This window comes from Balaenoptera borealis, assembly GCF_965194805.1.
Source record: "Balaenoptera borealis genome assembly, chromosome: 12".
Lineage (NCBI taxonomy): Eukaryota > Metazoa > Chordata > Mammalia > Artiodactyla > Balaenopteridae > Balaenoptera > Balaenoptera borealis.
This window is the reverse complement of record NC_138869.1, coordinates 85608699-85628195: the sequence shown is the minus strand read 5'-3', so window position 1 is coordinate 85628195 and position 19497 is coordinate 85608699. Positions and strand designations below refer to the sequence as shown.

The 19497-nt window shown below is 45.6% G+C and overlaps 1 protein-coding gene across 2 annotated transcripts; it reads right to left on the bottom strand.

Annotated features, from left to right (window-relative positions):
- Positions 1-467: 467 nt before the first annotated feature.
- NEU1 (neuraminidase 1) lies at positions 468-19421 on the bottom strand. 2 transcript variants are annotated; one of them, XM_082346556.1, is made up of 6 exons: positions 18934-19421; positions 18304-18496; positions 17331-17593; positions 16538-16720; positions 16131-16353; positions 468-1090 (listed from the first exon to the last, which is right to left on the bottom strand). In XM_082346556.1, the coding sequence occupies exons 1-6, from the start codon at positions 19093-19095 to the stop codon at positions 1077-1079; spliced, it is 1038 nt and encodes a 345-aa protein (XP_082202682.1). In that variant the 5' UTR covers positions 19096-19421; the 3' UTR covers positions 468-1076. The 2 variants fall into 2 exon arrangements, with proteins under 2 accessions (XP_082202682.1, XP_082202681.1); XM_082346555.1 differs by lacking the exon at positions 468-1090 and adding an exon at positions 8125-16025.
- Between the last annotated feature and the right edge of the window lie 76 nt (positions 19422-19497).

Here is a 19497-nt window from a genome sequence, read left to right as displayed (position 1 = left end):
TGGGGGAAAAAGCATACTCTGTGCTCCTATTTGTCATCGTCATAAAGGAGATTTCCCCACCAGCATGTACAGAGTATGCTGCTGTAAGGCTGTATTGTAAATTATCCAGCTTCTGGTAAGGGGGCGTTTGAGCTTCTGGTCATGGTATATACCAGTGCTGATTCCCTATTAATTTGCACCCATTTGAAGTTGTGTTGTAGAGTACATTTCCAAAAGTAGAATTTCAGAGTCAAAGGATTTGGGCATTTAAAGTAGTAATGTATGTTCCATAAAGTTGTCCCAGTTTATACTCGTAACAGCAGTCTCCTTCAGAGTGCCTGTTTCTCTACCTGCCATCACTACTCCAGGTGGAGTGTACCAGTTTGTGTACCTAATAATTCATCTTTTAAATATTGCACATCTTTTGCATCTGTTTTCCTATGGAACGTTTCCAGCTTGGTCCCCACTCAGCAAAGATTTTTTCCAACTTTTATTTTCCTTAATCGTCTTTGCCAGATCTTTTTTTTTTTTTCCCTCCTTGAAATTGCCCTGTTTGGTACTCCCTACAGGACACAGTTAGCTGCTCCCATTGCTATTCTCTGACCACGGGTTCTGTATAATCTTAGCAGCCACCATATATTTAGTGCTTTGGTCTGTCGTAGGCTTTTTATGTGTTTCATTTTATTGAATCCTTAAAACCTTGCAAAGTAGATATGTATCTACCCTACCTTGCAAGCAAGGAGAGGAAAGCTCAGGGATGTTAAATAATTTCCCTAAGGTCAGAGAGGTAGGAGGTATTGAGGCCCCTGAGCTGGACACTGGTGTTTGTCAAGTGGAGTAAAATTGAAGCTTGGTTCTCACCCAGACACTCCAAGGACAAAGCAAGTGGCAGAAGCTGAGCTCTGCTGAAGTTAAGAGATAAGATGAGCATTCCTGAGGTCAAGGTAAACTTCCCTGTCTGCACATGCGCAGGAAGGCTCCTTGGGGGTCAAAAAGGGAGGGGGCACCACCCCATAATAAGTGTCGACATACCCCCCACAGGCCTCTGCAGCGGAATCCATCTTGGCAAAAAGCTGCACTCGCATCTTGGGGAGGGTCTAGGACTGGTCAGCTGTGAAAAAAGAAACAAGATAATTGGCTAAAGGTAAACAAAGACCCGGAAGACCCGTCCTACATGTGATTTAAATCACCCTTTCACTGTACTCCTCATTAGAGAGGACACCCATATCCTTTCTCTCCGTGTATTTCTGCCTTGCTTCCGTCTTAAATAAACTGTTTCTCTGTGTGCTGTTCTCCCACTTGTGCTGTGTCTCTAATAATAAACTTTGTACCTGTTCTTACAGTTGTTGCCTCCTTGAAACATTCTTGCTTTCAAATGGGGCAAGAGCCAGGGAACTTTGCTTCTAGCCTCTAGCCCCTGCTGGACTAGCGGCTAGGTTCTATTCCCGGGCAGGAACTAAGATCTCTCTTCAGGACCACTCACTGGTCTCTCCGAGATCAGTGTCAGTCAGGATTCAAATTCCTTTCTGTCTAGTATATAATACACCTATGGCCTAGCTTTAAACATTTCCAATAACTGAAGCAAACCTTTCTTTGATTACATTTTTCTTTTTCTCCCTCCCACTCAGAGGATGTCACCCAGCTGAATTGTGGCTGTATCATTCTTTGGCTTTTCTTTGTACTCTGAATTGAATGTATCCCTAAAATATTGTTTGGTTTTGTGTTTTGCATCTTTTTGAGCTTCATAAATATGGACTAATACTCCACGTAGTTATGTTGCAGCTTGGTTCTTTTTTGTTCACATACTTCCCTATAGTTTAGATTCTACCCTTCCAAACACATTTCTGCCCATTTTTATTTAGGCAAAAAAAAACCAACAACAATTCTAGGTTGATGGGTGTCTCTGGGTAGTGTACGTGAGGACTTGCATTTGTAAGTGCATTTTTCTAGGGTGACAGTATCACATAGGAAGTACAGGGGACTGGTTAAGATGTAGGGAGCCAGACTGAATACTTATAGCTGTTCAACTTTGGCTAAGTTACTTAGCCATTCTATTTCCTCATTTGTAAATGGATAAAAGAGTACCTACTCTTACGGAGTTGTTAGGTTTAACTATATGTAAATACACTTAAAACTGGCTAACACATAGTAAGCCTTATTTAGGCATTAGCTACAATTATATTATTCCAAATAGCTTAGACATTAGCTAACATAGCCTAGTCAGTACCTCATCCAGTTTTCCTTAGTCCTTGACATTACTATTAAATGGTCAACTTCATTTCTTGTCCATAGGGTCTCTTCTGCATTCTCTTGCCCTTATTTGTATCATCCAAGTCCTGCCCTATGTGTTCAGACCCTCCTTCCTGTGTCAGTCCCAGGTTTAGAGTATAAGAGTGAGGGACTTGCATGGTGGTACAGTGGTTAAGAATCCAGGGGACATGGGTTCGATCTGATCCCTGATTCGGGAGGATCCCACATGCCACGGAGCAACTTGGCCCATGCGCCACAACTCCTGAGCCTGCGCTCTAGAGCCCGTGAGCCACAACTGCTGAAGCCTGCACACCTAGAGCCCGTGCTCTGCAGCAAGAGAAGCCACTGCAATGAGAAGGCCATGAGTCGCAACCAAAGAGTAGCCCCCGCTCGCCGCAACTAGAGAAAGCCTGCGTGCAGCAACGAAGACCCAACGCAGCCATAAATAAATAAATAAAATAAATAAATAAATAAGTAAATAAATTTATATTAAAGAAAAAGATTGAGCTACAGGCATGGTGAAGATGGTCACGTGAACTTTTCTTAATTCCAGTCATGGAAATCGCTTTCAGTCCTCGCATTCTTGAGCCGTACAGCCTCTCTTCACAGGGGTGACAGTGATTTGATAAGACCCCTACCCCAAAGCACTGAATCTTCTTCACCCCCAGGAGCACTTTCAGAAGTAAACAGTCCTCCCAACCCACTAGGCAGATCTCATACCTCTCTAAAATTAATCTACGCAGAGACTGGCCTGCCATCTCAGCTACTGAAGCCCGTGAGCCTCCCAGGCCTGTTTCCCCAGGCCTCTCATCCCTGGAATCCTTAGCAACTGGCTAGTGCACAAGCCCCTCCAGAATGATACCTCTACCTGCCTGTTGCTTGTGCCCGAAACCTTGGAGTCTGCTTGAGTCCTGTTTGCATATTCTATATCCAATTTGTCAGCAAATCATGCTGGCGATACCTTAACACCAAAATTTGGCCGCATCTCACAACTCTACTGCTCCTTGACTCTGGTGGGATCCACCATCGTCTCACTTAGCTCCCCTGCGTGATGCAACAGCCTCCAACAAAGCTTCTGGATGTAATCTGGTTTGTGAGGAAATCCTAGAGCCAAGAAATAAAAACTGTTTTGGACATTGTTTGCAGGAATATAACTTTATAGAATCCCTTTGGAAAACAGTTTAGCAGTACCTACTAAAAATGAGGCATGCTCTCTTCAACCCAGTGTTTCCACTTCTGGTGATGCACCCTAAACACTCACATACAGATACAAGGATTAATATATACATCCTTGATGGTACTGTTGGTAAGGGGGGAGAAAATAAGGAACTCACGTGTTCTCCAATAGGGAAGTGGGGGTATATTCATAAAATACACCATGTGTTACATGCAGCAGTAGGATGACTAACATACCAGCGTGGATTAATCTCACAATGTGAAGAATAAAAGCAGATCACAGAAAAATAGTATGTAATGCTTAAAAACATTTACCACTAAACAATATATTGTTTAAAGTTCCTACTGTATAGCACAGTATATTCAATATCCTGTGATAAACTGGATAGAAAATAATATGAAAAGGAATATATATATATGTATAACAATCATTTTGCTGTAGAGCAGACATTAACACAACATTGTAAATCAACCATACTTCAATAAAATAAATTTAAAAAAACCAATATATTGTTTGGAGTTAAGTATCATAGTAAAAACAAAAAGAAATGCATAGGACCGGAGCTTCCCTGGTGGCGCAGTGGTTGAGGATCCACCTGACAATGCAGGGCACACGGGTTCGAGCCCTGGTCTGGGAAGATCCCACATGCCGCGGAGCAACTAAGCCCATGCGCCACAACTACTGAGCCTGTGCTCTAGAGCCCGTGAGCCACAACTACTGAAGCCCACGCGCCTACAGCCCGTGCTCCACAATGAGAGAAGCCACCACAATGAGAAGCCTGTGCATTGCGACGAAGACCCAACAACAGCCAAAAATAAATAAATAAAATAAATAAATTTATATATATAAAAAAAGAAATGCATAGGATTGCTAAATAAATTCAAGATGGGGTGGGTAGGGACAGTGATATAGTCAAGGAGGTGTACATGGAGGCTCTATGGGAGCTCCTTGTGTAATTCATATTTTCATATGTCAAACTACTTCTTAATAACTTAAAAAACAATGTTTGGGAACTGTGAATCCCAGAGGGCTGAGCACAGGCAAAAGCTTAAGTCAGCCCCAGGGACACCTCCAGACACAGAGAGCTCCCTTGGAAGACAACCGTTCTCAAGATGAGCCAGAACATCCCCAGGAGAACAAGTCAGGAGGCTCAATAACAGGTGACTTTACAACTAAGAAACTCAGATGACAGCACGCTTGGAGACTGAAGATGTTCAAAGAGATAAAGGGGCTCATTCAATCCATTGTGCAGAAGAGGGCATTATAAAGTAGCAGATGGGTTTGCAAAGGAAACAAGTACCAATTCTAGAATTGAAATGAACAGGTAAATTCATAAGAAGCACAACAAACAGGTTAAATAACAGACCAACTGGATAGAGAATTAGTGAATTGGAAGAAGAAATCATCCATAATGTGGAGCAGAGAAAACAGGGATGAATATGAAAAGGAGTTGATAGGAAGGATGAAGTGAGATGCTCCAACATTTGGCATCGTTTGCTTAGAGCTGCCTTCACCTTGCTGGTTTGTTATAATGCTGCAGCCAGAACAGGCGCAGGCACCATGGTTAGCTCTGCGCAGTGGCATCTGTGGGCATCTGGCTTTGAGAAGCTCAGGGCCATCTATTACTTTGTTTATTGTAGTACTTTCTCGACCATTAACATCCTACTTGCCCAGGATAGTCTTTCAATTGTGTTATTTCCCAAAGAGTAAGGACAGAGAGATTATCCTAAGGGTTAAAATACCTGCTGATGCTTAAAATGTTAAATTTTATTGCCCCCAGTCAGGTGAATCTCAGGTGGAAATGGGTCACATTCCAGGCTGGCTATTGCCTGTCATTAAACCATTAAATTCTAAACGCAGTGAAGATAGAGATGTCAGCCAATAATCAAACCCAGTTACGTGCTGATGGGTAACAACATGGGAGAGGGAGCTGTCTTTAAAGGGCCTTGCAACAATGGCGGGCACCACCCTGGATTGGGGGCCTCCCGTTTCCCAGCATGCAGGGAGAGGCCTTGCTCCACAGTGGGTTGATTTCTTCTACAGGAGGCTGAGCAACCATTACAAAAGATTGCTTTTTAAACTTTTTATCAGGAAAATTTTCAAACAATAGGAAGAATATAAACACCCATATACCCACCACCTAATCCAACAATTGTCAACATTTTTCCATATTTGAAAATATGGCAAATGGCAAAAATATATATTAAATTATATATGTGTGTGTATACATATACACACATATAAAATATATATACTTAGCAGGCTCATTTCACTGTGAATTATAGAGATCATGACATTTTATGCTTAAATATTTCAGCATGCATATCCACAATCTAAGGACATTTACCTGCATATATACAATACTATTATACCTGAGAAAATTAATAATTCCTAATATGACTTAATAGTTAAATCAATACTCAAATTTTTTCAACTGTTCCCAAAATAGCTTTTATGGTAATTGTTCTTCTAAAGAGCCAGTATTCATTGATTCAAGGATCAAGCACTTTCTTTTACTGTTATATCTTGTTAGTCTCTCTTTTTTTTAATCTTTACTTATTTATTTACTTTCCTTTTTTTGGTTGCGTTGGGTCTTCGTTGCGGCAGGCAGGGTCTCCGTTGCGGCACGCGGGCTCTTTGTTGTGGCGCACAGGCTTCTCTCTAGTTGTGGCGTGTGGGTTTTCTCTCTCTAGTTGTGGCATGCGGGCTTAGTTGCCCCGTGGCATGTGGGATCCTAGTTCCCCGACCAGGGATCGAACTCGTGTCCCCTGCATTGGAAGGTGGATTCTTTACTACTGGACCACCAGGGAAGTCCCTTGTTAGTCTCTTGATTCTAGAACAGTCCCCTTCTTTCTGTGACAATGATCCTTTGAAGAGACTAGGCCAGTTGTCTTGTAGAACGTTCCACATGTTGGCTTCATCTAACTGTGCTCTCTTGGTGTTTTTAACTTGTTCCTCAACTTTCTGCATTTTCTTTAACCTGGAAGTTATACTTAAAGGACTAATTAGATTTTTTTTTTTTTTGGCTGCAGCACCACGCAGCCTGCAGGATCTTAGCTCCCCAACCAGGGATCAAACCACTGGACCACCAGGGAATTCCCTTAAAGACCTAATTAGATTCTGATTACATGGTTTGGGCAAGAATACTTCATGAATGACACCATGTATGGCTGCTGTAACAAATTACTACAAACTTGGTGGTTTAAAGCAACAGATATTTATTCCTTCACAATTCTGGAGGCCAGAAGTTCAAAACAGTTTCACTGGGCAAAAATCAAGGTGTCCACAGGGTCTTGCCCCCTCCAGAGACACTATGGGAGAGAATCTGTTCCTTGACTCTTCCAGCGTCTGGTGGCTGCTGGCATAACTTGGCTCGTGGCCACATCACTCCAATTCCTGCCTCTGGGTCACGCTGCCTCCTCCTCTTCACTTGTGTGTATTGCATCCTCTTCTGCCTCCCTCTTATAACGATATATGCGATTTCATTTAGAGCCCTCCGAGATAATCCAGAATTATCTCCCCATCGAAAAACCCTTGATTTAATCAATCTGCAAAGACCCTCTTTATATAAGATAGCCTTCACAGGTTCCAGGCGTTAGAGCATGGATATCTTTTAGGGGATCATTTTTTCAGTCTACCACGTGCTACATACTTCACAGGGCCTTGTGTCAGGGGGATCATAAAGTCTACTTGTTCCATTATTCTTTTTTATTTTTAACATCTTTATTGGAGTATAATTGCTTTACAATGGTGTGTTAGCTTCTGCTTTATAACAAAGTGAATCAGCTATACATATGCATATATCCCCATATCTCCTCCCTCTTGCATCTCCCTCCCACCCTCCCTATCCCACCCCTGTTCCATTATTCTTGACCTTAGTTTGATCACCTGGTTAAAGTAGTGACCCCCCCAGGATCTCTTCATTGTAGAGGTGCTTTTCGCCCTTGTGAGTGGCAAGATGGGTTAATTCTTTGGCACTGTTACCAAACCAGGTTTGTTTGCCTGACGCGCAGCAAGCCAAACGCTAGGTTTGCAGCAGAGAGTTTATCCACAAGGCAGCCAACTGAGGGGATGAGAGAACAAGTCTCAAATTTTCCTCCCAAAAAGGCAAGCGGCTTGGGGTATTCATGGGATAAAGCTGAGGTGTGGGGAAAGGTAATTAAGATAAGAGAAAGGTGCTGAATCAACGTTCTGCAAAGACACAACTAAGCTACAGGCTTCTTCTTGGGACCTATGTTCAGAAAATGGCTGTGTTAGTATGCTCTGAGGGTGAATTTTTTGTCCCTCTGATGTCAAAATGTCACGGAGAAGACACTCTGTGCCCAGACACTCTTCATGCCCAGATGGAGGGTCAGTGGTCTTAACCAGTCTTAATTGCTTCTATCTTGAACTGGACACAGACAACTCCAAATCTCAAAAAAACAACTCGGGCAAACATTGTTTAGGCTATGTGATGCTCAGAGGACATGCAAGTTTTTTGTAAAAACGAAGTGAGCTTGATCAGTGAAGGCAGGTTACAGTTTATTATTTATTAATGGCTAACTGCTGACTACCCTTGGTTTCAGCACCTTGTGAATGAATATACAGTCTCCATCAACCTTAACCTAATGATTTTGGCATCCACTGATTATCTTTGCCTGTGTAGGGGAGGAAATAGTTTTCCTTGACCCTCTTAGGGTCCCTGGCTGGGTTTGAAAAATCAATCTGACAAAGACAGATTAACAGGAGAAAAGCATACACATTTATTTAAGTTTTACATGACACGAGACTTCATAAAGAAATGAAAACCCAAAGACATGGCATACTTGCTTTTATGTTAGGTTGAACAAAAGAGACAATCGTGGAAAAGTGTCTAAACTATGGGGGGAGGCTAAAGAAGGTAAGAATTATTTTTAACAAGTTCTGTTTTTTTTTTTTTTTTGTGGGATCTTAGTTTCCCAACCAGGGATTGAACCTGGGCCCATGGCAGTGAAAGCGCTGAGTCCTAACCACTGGACCACCAGGGAATTCCCAACAAGTTCTGTTTGTAAAGAATTCTCTTGGTCGCCAACTTCTTGTCCTCCTGGTTCAGGGAGGGCACCTTTCAAATGGGAATTTTCACTCAAGTTTGCAAAATGATGATTTTCTAATTTGATTATTCCTTCTACACTTATTTGCTGACATTCTTCTGTAAAACAAGTAATAAGTCATCTCACCAACTGGTACTTTGTCTAACCTGAATTACTTTTTCCTACCGCAAACGTAGGAGAAATGATTCATTCTTTTCCTGTATTTACAGTATTGTGTGTGTAAGGGGCTGGTGTAATATTGTCCTCCAGTGGTGGCAAATGAATTCCCCCTCTTTTTTGTATACATGGGTCCAGGAAATTTCCCCTTGACCTTATCAAACGCCTTGCTGAGACTCAGATGTGCAGAGACGCTGGCCTTCCCCTGACCTCTCCTTTTAGAATCTTGGCCAAGGAACATGTTAGTTGCTCTCTACCAGGCTCCCACCTCCAATGGCAAGGGCACTTCAACTCAACGGCTTCAGGGATTCCAAAACACCAAAACCAAGCTTAGTGGAGGTTAAACAACACACCTCCCTTAAATTGGTTGATAGGAACATCACAAAATTAGCTGGACTTAAGATACTGAAGCATAAAGCTGATTATGCATCTTCACTCTTCCCTCCAACCTCATCCTCTCTTGATGCACGTTGGCATTCGCTGTGGACACCACCTTTGTGGTTGTATTTTTTAAAATATATATATATATATATACATATTTATTTATTTATTTTTGGCTGTGTTGGGTCTTAGTTGTGGCACGCGGGATTTTTCGTTGCAGCGCATGGGCTCTCTAGTTGTGGTGCATGGGCACTCTAGTTGTGGAGCGTGGGCTTAGTTGCCTTGCAGCGTGTGGGATCTTAGTTCCTCGACCAGGGATCAAACCCGTGTCCCCTGCATTGGAAGGCGGATTCTTAACCACTGGACCACGAGGGAAGTCCCTTTGTGGTTGTATTTTTGCCAAGTTACCCAGAGGTCTCCATTTATCTTTTTCCTTCTATTTATTTATTTGTTCCTTTTATTTCTTTCTATTTCATTTTATTTTTAATTTTCCTTCTACTTATTTATACACAAAAGTGTATATAATAATTATGTACAATTTAAAGAAGACTAATAAACAACATGTACTCACCACTGAGCTTAAGACCAGGTACTGCTAAATGTGTGGCTGGCAGATTTGGAGGCCACAGGAAATGTGACTTCTGGCGTTAATCCCACGGGAGTATGAACTTTTTGTTAGGAATTTTCCAGATACTTTTATTTATTTTCCTTTTCTTTTTCCCCCCTCTATCCAGAGCAAAGATGGAGGCCAGTTCCCACACTGAAGATGTGGCCTTTTGATACTTTATTTACAAAGAGTAGTCAGCCTGCGAGCTGTAGTTTGCCAATTTGCCTTTTTTTTAATTGCACTAAAACATGATTTGTCTTGATTCCTGAGTTTTTTGGTGTTCTCTTAAATTTTGCACCCAGGGCAGTAGTGCTTTCCCACCCCGGGGTGGGGGTGGGAAAAATGCTCTTTTTTAACTTTGTCAACTAAAAAAAAAATGGTGCAGGAGGCTGCAAATAAGAAAAGAGTTTATCTGGAGTCTTAAGAATTGCAGTTAGGGAGACACAGATTCGGGTAACCCCGAAAGTGTGTTCCAAGGAAAAGAAAGAGTCAGGGGCTTATAAAGGCACAAAGCCACAAGGTTGTTAAAAGTTGCCTGGCAAGAATTATGATTGACTAAGTCAGAAAATATTTGTCCACAGGGAATCACAGGTTGTTTTAGGGTAGGGGTCTGATAAGTAGACTGTCACGAGTTACTTTATATGTATCTTGAGTTTCTAGCAGGTGTTCTGGATGACTTCATAAGGTCAAAAGGTCAGATTCCATCCAGGCTGAGATGTGTATAAGTCACATTTCCTTAATGGCCTCCCAGCTCCATTTTAGAGAGCTCTCTTAGCAATACCAACTCCATTTGATTTTCCTTTCACGATTTCCAGAACTTCTCAGGACCTTGGCTTTATATCCTGACTACAAATCTGTGATCCACTGTAATCCTGATTTGGTCACTGAGCATTGACTGATGTCCTCAGGGCAAATGCCAGCTCCAGGGCTCACTTGTTTTTCTGGGTTCTTGCTGTCCATTATTTATGGTTTTTGAAGATTTCCCTTACTTTCTCACCAACTAAGCCCTACACTAAAAATGTGTTTGTTTGTTTGTTTTTGGCCGAGCCACGCGCCTTGCGGTATTTCAGTTCCTGGACCAGGGATTGAACCTGGGCTCTTGGCAGTGAAAGCACAGAGTCCTAACCACTGGACCGCCAGGGAATTCCCTAAAAATGTGTTTTAAAAAATATTCTATCCAGAATATTAGGAAAGGGAAGACCTACCCTTTCCTTGTGGTAAATTTAAGTCCTTTTGTGTGTGTGTGTGTGTGTGTGTGTGTGTGTGTGTGTGTGTGTGTGTGTGTGTGTTTTTGCTTTTTGTCAAAAAGAAATGCAAGCCTTTGTCTTAGATCTTCCTTCCTAATCCTTTTTTTTGGGCAAAAATGATGGACCTCGTCCTGCTCCTTCGTGATAATGACTTCTGGTTGCGAGGACTGAATTAGTGAGAAAGTGACCTGGTGCCTGGTCCCTGGTATTTGCTGCTCAATATTACTTGTTAGGCTCCTTCTATTGTTTAAGGGCAGCCTGATGAGCAGGGAGAGCCCAGAGTCCTTTCAATGCTGAGCCAAGGGGCTGGGGGGAGGGGTGAGAGGCTTCGAAGCGGGGCAGAAGGGCCTGTGTTAGGGGGTTAGGGCTCCACGCTAGAATTCGGCTGCTGATCCAGGTGGCACCCACCAGGCTGTAGTTTTCAAAGTCCACTTTGTCCTATTTGTACAAATAAGCACATACCTTCCCCTTTCAGTCTCCTGCCACTCCTAATTCCCCCTTTATATTAAAAGAAAAAAAGCCAACCAACCAACAATTCTTCAACCCTTTCTGCACCCCTGACTTGTGTTCTAACCCTGGTTTTCAAACTTGAATGTGCATTAGAATCCCCTGGAGGGTTTGCTAACACACTGAGTGCTGGGCCCCACCCCCAGAGCTTCTGATCCTGCAGGTCTGGTGGGGAGAGGGGTGGTCAGCATAGGGGGAAGGTCAAGCGTTTCTAACATGTTCCCAGGGAGTGGCTGCCACCTACCTGGAACCACGCTTAGAATCACTGGCCCAGCTCCTTACCCATCCTGGACCTGCCTTTCCTCCTGTATTAAGCATCCACCATGTGCTAGGTGTTGTGGCGGGGTTTAAGATGCCCAGGTAAACAGGCAGGTTTGGTCCCTGCCATCTTTTATGGTTACTGGTGTTTTTTAAACACAAATTCTTCCTGTTGAAACAGTTTCTCTTTTGAGATCTTTTCTTCAGTGTTTTGAAATCTAGTCTTCCTAAGTCTAGGCTAAAACGTCTAAGAGACAGTTTCTTAAAGTGCAGCCCAAAGACCCCAGTGTTAGACTCTCCTGTAGTTCCTTTTAAAAATGCAAGGCCCGGACTTCCCTGGTGGCGCAGTGATTAAGAATCCGCCTGCCAATGCAGGGGACATGGGTTCGAGCCCTAGTCCGGGAAGATCCCACATACCGTGGAGCAACTAAGCCCGTGTGCCACAACTACTGAGCCTGCGCTATAGAGCCCGTGAGCCACAACTGCTGAGCCTGCAAGCCACAACTACTGAAGCTCACGTGCCTAGAGCCCCTGCTCCGCAACAAGAGAAGCCACCACAATGAGAAGCCCGCACACTGCAACGAAGAGTAGCCCCTGCTCGCTGCAACTAGAGAAAGCCCGTGTGCAGCAATGAAGACCCAACACAGACAAAAATAAATAAATAATAAATAAATAAATTTATTAAAAAAAAAAATGCAAGGCCCTGCAAAGGAGGCAAGAATATACAATGGAGAAAAGACAGTCTCTTCAGCGAGTGGTGTTCGGAAAGCTGGACAGCCGCATGTAAATCAATGAAGTTAGAACACACCCTCACAACATACAGAAAAATAAACTCAAAATGGCTTAAAGACTTAAATATAAGACATGACACCATAAAACTCCTAAAAGAAAACATAGGCAAAACATTCTCTGACATGAATCATACCCATGTTTTCTTAGGTCAGTCTCCCAAGGCAATAGAAATAAAAGCAAAAATAAACAAATGGGACCTAATCAAACCTACAAGCTTTTGTACAGCAAAGGAAACCATAAACAAAATGAAAAGACAACCTACGAACTGGGAGAAAATATTTGCAAATGATGTGACCGACAAAAGCTTAATTTCCAAAATATACAAACAGCTCATATATCTCAATAACAACAAAATAAACAAAACAAAAACAACCCAATTGAAAAATGGGCTGAAAACCTAAATAGATATTTCTCCAAAGGAGATGTACAGATGGCCAACAGAGACATGAAAAGATGCTCGACATCGCCAATTATTAGAGGAATTATATGTGGAATCTAAAATATGACACAAATTAACTTATCCACAAAACAGAAAAAGACTCACAGACACAGAGAACAGACTTGCGGTTGCCAACGGGGAGTGGAGGTGGAGAAGGGATGGATTGGGAGTTTGGGATTAGCAGATGCAAACTATTACATATAGGATGGATAAACAACAAGGTCCTACTGTATAGCACAAGGAACTATGTTCAGTATCCTGGGATAAACCATAATGGAAAGGAATATGAAAAAGAATATACGTATAACGTATATTCATACGTATAACTGAATCACTTTGCTGTACAGCAGAAATTAACAACATTGCAAATCAACTACACTTCAATAAAATACATTAAAAAAAAAAAAAAAAAAGCAAGGTCCTGGACTGATTCTAGAGGCACTGAACCTACAGGCAGGTTTGGGGTAGGGCCAGGACTCTGGTTTATAATGACTCCACTCCGCCACCTCCAGGGGAGGAGATCCTTCCTTGAGGAGCCTCTCTCTTAGCTGAGGGTTCTTGGCTATGAAGAAGGAACATGATCACTTCCTTACAAGCCCCCTGCCATGTCTACTTCACGAGGCAGTAGCTCATGTGGCGGACATTCATGGTATCATTTCCTCTCTCTCCTCCATTATTTCTGATAAAGAAAGTTGTTAGCGAGACTTTCTCAGATGTGCATTTTTAATGGCAGTGGAGAGCAGATGTCCCAGTTGCTGCAGATGCCACCCCCCCCACCGCACTTCCTGCGTCATATCTATTCCTCCACCTGTGTTAGAAGAGCAGAGCCCGCCCTCCCCGGCCATGCTGCCTGTGTTCGTCTCCGCATATTTCTTCCCTCAGATGTCCCCCCGCAGGCCCATAGATTCTGCCTCTGTATGTGTGTCCTGTGTGTTAACAATGTGGTTTACTGGCCAAGGTAAAATATTACATCAGGTTACTCTGAGACCTGGCAAGTTAAGGGGAGAAATGAAGCATTTATCCTGACTTTCCCATACAAATCATGCTTCAGGGTAACCCAACAGCCTTGATGAGGGACAGTTCCTTTTTACTAAAGAATTCCAGCTAATAAATGAGGACAGAATAAAATAATTCAAAAACCAACATTTCACAAACCCTCATGAAATAACTGATTCAGGCAAAACTCATCTGTGGATGAAACTGTCAGTTGGAAGGTTGATGGGGAAACCTTACAAAGGAGGGGTCAGGCTATGGCCATCTGAACCCATCACTCAATTCAGCTTTACTCAGAGAGGGACAAGCGGGCAGCATTTGCTTCCTGAGGGAGCACAATAGGAAACACAGAGCACCTGGGAAGGAATCTTGTCCCCTGCCTCCCTCACCCAGTGGAATCTGAAATCTAATTAAACCTTCAGGTTTGATAACTGGAAATACAAGGGATGGAGGAAAAAAGTTAAATGACACTCTGAGGAAGAAACAGATGAATCCAGAGAGTGGAACGTTCTACAGGACAAATGAACATATTTCTGTGTAGACGGTATCAAAAAGAAAAAAAAAAAAGAGAGAGAGAGAAAGAAGAGAGGATAGGAGGTGTAACTACTGTAGACTGAGATTTAAGAAACATCAAAATGCAATGTGCAGGGACTTCTCTGGTGGCGCAGTGGATAAGACTCTGCGCTCCCAATGCAGGGGGCCCGGGTTTGATCCCTGGTCAGGGAACTAGATCCCACACGCATGCCGCAACTAATAGTTTGCATGCCACGACTAAGGAGCCCAGGTGCTGCAATGAAGATCCCACACCAACAACGAAGATCTTGCATGCCGGAACTGGCACTAAGATGCAGTGCAGCCAAATAAATAAATAAATAAGCAAACAAATAAATAAATAAATATTTTTAAAAGAAGAAAAGAATGTCTTGAACATTCCTACCGTCCCATCCAGGCATTGCATTTTCTTTCCATATGGAGAAAAGCTGTGGCTGTCCCACTCAGCTGCAGGCTGCCCAGGTTCTTTTCACAGCATCTCCTTTGGGATGAGATGTTGTTTTCTCACATAATTGCCACAGTGCTTATTTCTCTGCCAGGCTGGCCTGGGAGAGGCTTCTCATCTGCATTTTACACACCTGCTCCCTGTTTCATGGAGGATAGTATCTCACCCCACCTTAGAAATACAAAACAGCCAGTTTTTAATTATCTTATGAGGCTCCTCCTCCTACCCCTCATTACACTTGTTAAGAGCAATCTGTTTTTCTGTGATAAGAAGGAATGCGAAAAAGAAAGGAGGATTTGATTTGCCGAAGTCACAGATTTTCACAGGCAATAAGCACACCAGCTTCCTCCCCAAAACTCACTCCCAGTCCCATACGTGTGCACCAGGAAAACAGACATGAAGATGTGCACTGACAGAACCACAGAGACTCTGCAAATATTCATTCTCCTTCATTAAGAATGTTAAGTTATAAACATTTTGATTCATACATAGTCAAAGTGGGTGGTGCACCTCGTTCCTTACCTTGAAACCAAATGTCCTGCCCTTCTGGAACTTTCACCAACCCTCTCCAAAGCCAGCATCTTACCCCAAAGAGGTAAGCCTTCCCCAGTTCCCTGAGTTCACATTTATTTAATGCTACAGGCCCACCTAGCCCTGTCCAAGAAAAGGACCAATCACTGCCCTGAGAGGGCAGAAAGGGCAGGGGGGCAGACCCAGCAATGTGGAAGAGAAGTGCTCCCACGTGTGGGCAGCTCTTCCTATGTGGGAGAAGCCAGGTTTTTAGTCCTAAGGAATGATTTCCCTGTCAAAGAGAAGTTGATTTTGCAAAACGCTAGACTCTAAAGGAAGGTGGAACCGTCTTCTAGGCTCCTCCCGTAGACCCTCTACACACCCATGGTCCTGAGGCTGAGTCCAGGGCCTTCTATCCCCTTGGCAGGTGTACAGCTCAGAGTGTCCCAAAGACGCTGACTTTGGCCAGGGAGATGCTCTCTATGTACTGTTTCCGGCCTTTCTCATACAGGACATAGAGTTGCGGGGCCTGGTCCTCCCCGCCCACACTGCCCTCCAGGGTTGCCAGTGAGGAGTAGCCACTGGGCCCCGGCCACAGCTGGACCGTCTCCTTCTGCCATGAGGTGCCATTGCTGAAGCTCCAGCGCAGGGTCAGGTTCACTCCTGGGAACAGCAGCAGAGTCAGGGGAAGGAAGGTCTCCCCCTAGAGAAGGCCTCCTTCTCTAGGTCACGGGGGCTCCTCGCCGACCCCACCTGGCAGATACTCACGGAACTCTGGATGGGCTGGGTTGGAGAAGAAGACAATGCCGGAGTTGGTGGCTACAGCCCCTGCGGCTACCACAGGGTCCACGAGCTCAGGGTCAAAGGTCACATCACGGGGCCTCAGAGTATCACAGGCATCGTAGCTGCGGAGGATGATTCGGCAATGGCAGTGGTAGTTGTTCTGGTTCCGGGCATTGATGACCACTGAGCCATCGGGGAGCTCAAAGGGCTGAGCGGAGAGAAGAGGGCTTCAGGAAGACGCAGGGTGGGGGCGGGGCAAAGGGTCCTGTCCCTGAGGGAGCAAGGCTGGGTGGCACGGAGCTGGGCAGCCAGGCCCGGGGTCCGTGAGTGGAATGGTGCTCTGGAGGACAGAGCAGGTTGATGGGGTGGGGGACAGCCCATGGACTCCTGACCTGGCACTCGTCGGGGCTGAAATCATTTTCCCGCTTGGGCTGGCCATAGGGGATGCCGCTGACCCCATTCCCATAGCGCCAGGAGGCGCCGCGGTCATCACTGAGGAGGCAGAAGACCCCGTCCCGCTCCAGCGTCCCATGGCCACACACAATGAGCCGGCCCTTCCGAGGCTCCCGCTGTTTCTGTGGGAAAAGGATAGGGGTGCCACAGACAGAGACACTGAGGGGGCTCAGAAGCAGGGGAGGGGAACCCACCACCTCCTAAGTGTGAGGACACACCTTGTCCCCTTCCGTTCCGTCCTTGCTTGTTGAGGGTTCCACAAGCATTACAAACACCCACTGTCTGAATTAAGAAGCTCTTTGGCAGAATAAGCTCCTTCGGGACATCCAGGGTGTACTCTGGACAGGCTGTGCACAGGACAAGGGGGCCTAGCCACAGGGGGAGATGGGAGCTTAAACCCAACCTGTGCTCACAGGCCAAGCTGTGGACCATGGCACAGGCTTGTGTCTGCCCAAAGGAGGGCTTTTTTCTAATCTGCACAGGACTTTCTAATTTTTTTTCTAATCTGCACATGGATTAGTGCAGCCCTGTTGACAACCCCCAAATGGGAAGCCAATGGCAAAATTCCACCTTCCCTTGGTAGGGTGTTCCTCCCAGGATGTCCCTTTCTTCCAAGGAATGCCACCTAAGACAGAAAAATCTGACTTCACAGGATCTTCTCTTTGCAAAGGAGTCCATAACGGGGCAGACTCTCTACGAGGCACCTCCCTCCACCCATCTCAGGACAGAGACCTGAATGCCAGAGCCCGGTCCGGGGGCAAACATCTCAGTGCCTATGTCCAAGGAGAGGTTCCGAGGCGAACTCCAGGAAACGCCGTCATCCTTGCTCCACACCAGCATGGTGGAGGCCACCTGGCAGCCAGCCTTGTGAGCACAGAGGGAGTAGAAAAGGAAGACCACTCCTGTTGTTGTATCGCTCACCACTGCCCCCAAGTTCAGCCCATCTGGGCTCTCCCCATCGTCCACAATGAAAGCTGTTGGAGACCATGTGCTGCCTAAAGAAAAAGGGGAAGAAACCCAGGGTGAGCACTCTGGAGGTTCCCTTTCCACCACTCGCTGCAATTTTCACCTCCTGCTAGGGACCCAAGGCCTTATGATGGCCCCACGAGACCTGCCCCTCCTTACCTCTCAGATCTTATCTATTCTACCCTTGCTCACTCCATCCAGCCACACAAACTCTTTCTCATTCCTCAAATACTCCCCTCCTTGGCAGGGGGGTGGTGAACTCTGTCTAAGCTTGTTACACCTGCCTGGCTCTTCTTCCAGGCTCACTTACCTCCTCTGAGTCTGCTCAAATGTCATCTACTTAAAATTACAGTCAAATTCTGGCACTCTCCATACCTCTTGCCATGTTTCATTTTTCTCCACTGTACTTATCAGCTTCCAATACAAAAAATACATTTATTTATTATGTTTATTGTCTGTCTCCCCCCACCCCAGTAGAATATAAGCCCTGTGAAGGCAAGGATTTTTGCTTTGTTTTGTTCATAACTGTATTCACAGAACCTAGAACAATGCCAGGTATACAGTAAGTGCTCAATAAATGTCTGAATGAATGTTCAACTCCTTGGTGAGCCCAATTTCCAGATCACTGCCTTCCCGCCTTAGGTTCCCTCTACTCCTCAGGGATCCAGCAGCCTCAGGGCCCTAAGGCAGGTCAAGCTCCCCACCCATCCAGCCTCTTGTGACCCAGGCATCTTTATACCCTGGTCCGTGGACCTCCGCAGAGCAATGAACTTAGCTCCTTTATCCGATGCTGACATTTTCCTGGCCTCAGCAAAGGCAAGGAGAGTGCCCCGAGGAGTGGTGGTGATGAGCGGGATGCGGAAGGTGTCCACAGAGCCGATCTGCTTCCCGCTCACCCACAGCAGCTGCTCCATGGTCACAAGCGGATGAACCTACGAAGCGAGGAGGAAGGGTCAACAGAACAAACGGGACTTGGGGTTTTAGGGTGAATGAATCGCGGCTCGGAGTCAGGTTCCCCTGGGAGAGGCAGGGTGATGGGGATCCCGAGTGGGAGAAGGGTCCCAGAACAAGGAAGGGGAACCCTGAGGAGAGTTCGGAGCGAAACTGGGGGCTCGGAGCGGGGGAAGGACTACGAGGGGACAAGGAGCCCTCAGGGACAGGGAGACCTCAAAAGGGTAAGGAGCTCGAAAGAGGAGACTCAGAGGGAAAGAGAACAAGGGCCCAGAGAGGGAAAGGGACTGGGAAAGGAGGGAACGGGGTCGGAGAGTTCCTCGGAGGAGAGGGGGCTCAGCAGCCTAGGTCCCGGGGTACAACTGGGCACAGACCGCCTGCGTGAGTCGGGGATGGGGCTATGCGAGGGGTGACTCACCAGACTGAAGTCGTCCTTTGCCCTGGCCCCGACTCCTGCTGAAGACAACAGCAGCAGGAAGATCGCGGCAAACACCTGAACCCTACAGACTCCCCATGATCCCAGCATTCGCGGTCTCCCGGGTCTGCCCAGGGTCACCGTGCCGGGTCGCTCCGCAGTCATCTCTCCCTCGCGGCAGCAGCGACCCTGGCCTCCCCAGGACTAGACGCGGGCTGGATTCGTCAACTGACCCCGGCCCTTTAAACGCTCAGATGTCACCCTCAAACCCGCCCCAATCCCAGCCGGCCCGCCACGCTTCCGCGACTCTCTTTGGCCCTCGCACGACTCCCCACGTGACTCTTCAGCGCCTAAGAGCTATCGCTTTCCAATTGGCCCTGTTTGAAGCCCCGGAGCGCGTGACCCCGGCCGGAAGCGTATTGGCTGGGGTGAAGAAGGGGGCGTGCATTACTCCTCAGGAGCCTTTTGATTGGCCGAGGCACCTGGGTCACGTCATAGGGGCGGGGTCTATTTTAAAGAGCCAGGCGAGGTTAAAAAGGGCAGCGTGTAGGAGGAAATAAAAGTCCC